Genomic DNA, 2,513 nt, shown 5'->3' on the forward strand with positions numbered 1-2,513 from the left:
ATACACCCCCCCCCCCAGGCACGCATACTCAAACGCAGATGAGGAGTGTTGCATTGTGTTTTCATCATAATTTGGTAAAATCTGACACGGGTGAAGAACAAAGGGCTTTTCGCTCCCTCTGAATTCCATCATTCCGCATGGAGGGAAAAATTCATCCCCAGTGAATGCCCCAACAGACTCTGACAGACATCGCACATGACACGTGTCACAAGAAAGGCCGCCGGACCACGGTTTGCCAGATTGCATGGTGACCCATCTGGACCTCAAATCACCACCAGCATGTATTCAGCCATGTTTTACAGCAATGAAAACTGTTCTTAGGTGTATTGTGGGTCAAAATAGGCGATTAAGAAGTACAAAACTTAATTCAATAAAGTTTAAACATAAATAAAAACAAGAATACATTAATCCACCCATCCATTTTCCAATCCGCTTATCCTCACAACGGTCACGGGCATGCTGAAGCCTATCCCAGCTGCCTTCGGCCAGTAGGGTGACACCCTGAACTGGTTGCCAGACAATCGCAGGACACGCAAACAAACAACCATTTACGCTCACAATCACACCCAGGGACAATTTAGAGTGTTCCATCACTCTTATCATGCGTGTTTTTGGAATGTGGGAAGAAACCAGAGTACCCGGAGAAAACCCACTCAGGCACAGGGAGAACATGCAAACTCCACACAGGAAGGCTGGAGCCGGAATCGAACCCTGCACCTCTGCACTGGTAAGCATATCCGCATGGATGTGCTTACCAGTCAATCAACATACCGCCAAGCAAGAACAAGCAAGATGTCCTGTCTCTCTCTCTCTCTCTCTCTCTCACACACACACACACACACACACACACACACACACACACACACACACACACACACACACACACACTTTGCTCATACTTTTCTGTTAGTTTTCTAGGCATATATCTGCTTTTTGGTCGTCCAGCCTCGACCTTGGATCTGACCTGTCGAGGGCGATGCAGCACAGGTGCATAATGGAGGCGGTCGTGAGAAGCACATCCAGCGAGGTGCGCACCAGGCAGAAGGTTTCGCCGTAGATCCACTGCTGATGCACCAGGTCGATGGCGCCGAATGGCATTACCAGCAACGACACCAGCAGGTCAGCGAAGGCCAACGACACGATGAAGTAGTTGGTCTTGATTTTCCTGCGTTGGATGCACACAATTCATATCATCTAAATATCATTCACTCGTGGGCTCAGTGTTAACAATACAGAGCGGGACGGAGGGGTCTTATCACAAATGAGCCCTTCGATGATACAACCCTGACTCATGTAGGCTGAAATGCTGAGTCATGTGCAATACGAGGCTGCTATTAACAAAATGCACGCCCACGTTGAGCTTTTTTGTTTCTTCCTCACACACTGCAGCTTTTTGTGAAGGCAACAGAGTGGAAGATCAATGTTAGATTTTTTTTTTTAATAATAAATAATAAAATAAAAATTCCCTTCACTGTCACAGTCAACAAACCGAGGTTTGAAATATTAAATAAGAATGTCTAGTTAAGTAAAAATAAATACATAAATAAAAAGAAAAACTAAAACAGTGAATAAAGTTTCTCTGATTTCTTTTTATGAAACAGATCATGGTATTATCATCCTATGTCGTATTTTACTTCTCCACCCATCCAACCATTTTCTGATCCGCTTATCCTCACAAGGGTCGCGGGCGTGCTGGAGCCTATCCCAGCTGTCTTTGGGTGGTCGGTAGGTGACACCCTGAACTGGTTGACAGCCAATCGAAGGGCACACACATAGACGAACAACCATCTGTGCTCACACTCACACCTAGGGACAATTCAGAGAGTGCTGCTTATTGTGAAATTAGTTGAGCGAGATTCACTACAACCATTCAGTGCTCTGTCTAAAGTCTGCTCTCGCAAATGAAAGCATAAAAAAGAAAAAACTGGCTGAATGATGGCCCGTGTCTCTAAAAACTCTGAAGTCAAGTCACTCATATTATCAAGGCACCACTGTATTTTTTTAATCACAGAAACAAACTAAATAAGAAGCAAAATGCACATATAAGAAAGGTTTTCATGAAATGTTTTCATGAAATTCTCTCTCATTTACTTCTTGACACTTTGCGACAGTATCTCTTGTTTCACACAGCTGCACTATGTGGGTGTGCGTGTGTGTGTGTGTGTGTGTGTGTGTGTGTGTGTGTGTGTGTGTGTGTGCGTGTGTGTGTGTGTGTCCCGGTGGACCAAGAGGCAATGAGGCAAGAAGACACAAAGATGGTGTGTCATTGTCCTCCCCTTGGGGAGCCCAGACGCCGAAGCACATTTTCCCTGTTCGTACACACCACACTCATACACACGCACACATACTACTTTCATCCTTGCACGTGACACACCAGTCAGCATGTGCACCTTTTGTACTTTGTACTAAATTCATGGTGTTATCCCCAAACCAAGATTGCACACACTCAAACACACACACACACACACACACACACACACACACACACACACACACACACACACACACACACA

At 45.1% G+C, this 2,513-nt stretch overlaps 1 protein-coding gene across 4 annotated transcripts in view; it reads right to left on the minus strand.

Moving 5' to 3' along the window:
- Positions 1–2,513, minus strand: part of htr4 (5-hydroxytryptamine receptor 4) — a 54,595-nt gene that overhangs the window by 18,450 nt on the left and 33,632 nt on the right. For all 4 annotated transcript variants that reach the window (XR_002169934.1, XR_002169933.1, XM_019884081.1 and 1 more), the window contains exon 4: positions 965–1,165. Coding sequence is in view for 2 of the 4 variants with exons in the window: in XM_019884081.1 (XP_019739640.1) it covers positions 965–1,165 (201 nt within the window). In the remaining 2 variants the exon portion in view is untranslated. The remainder of the gene's footprint in view (positions 1–964; positions 1,166–2,513) is intronic.

This window comes from Hippocampus comes, unplaced genomic scaffold (genome assembly GCF_001891065.2).
Source record: "Hippocampus comes isolate QL1 unplaced genomic scaffold, H_comes_QL1_v1.1 scaffold156, whole genome shotgun sequence".
In the NCBI taxonomy this organism is placed as follows: domain Eukaryota; kingdom Metazoa; phylum Chordata; class Actinopteri; order Syngnathiformes; family Syngnathidae; genus Hippocampus; species Hippocampus comes.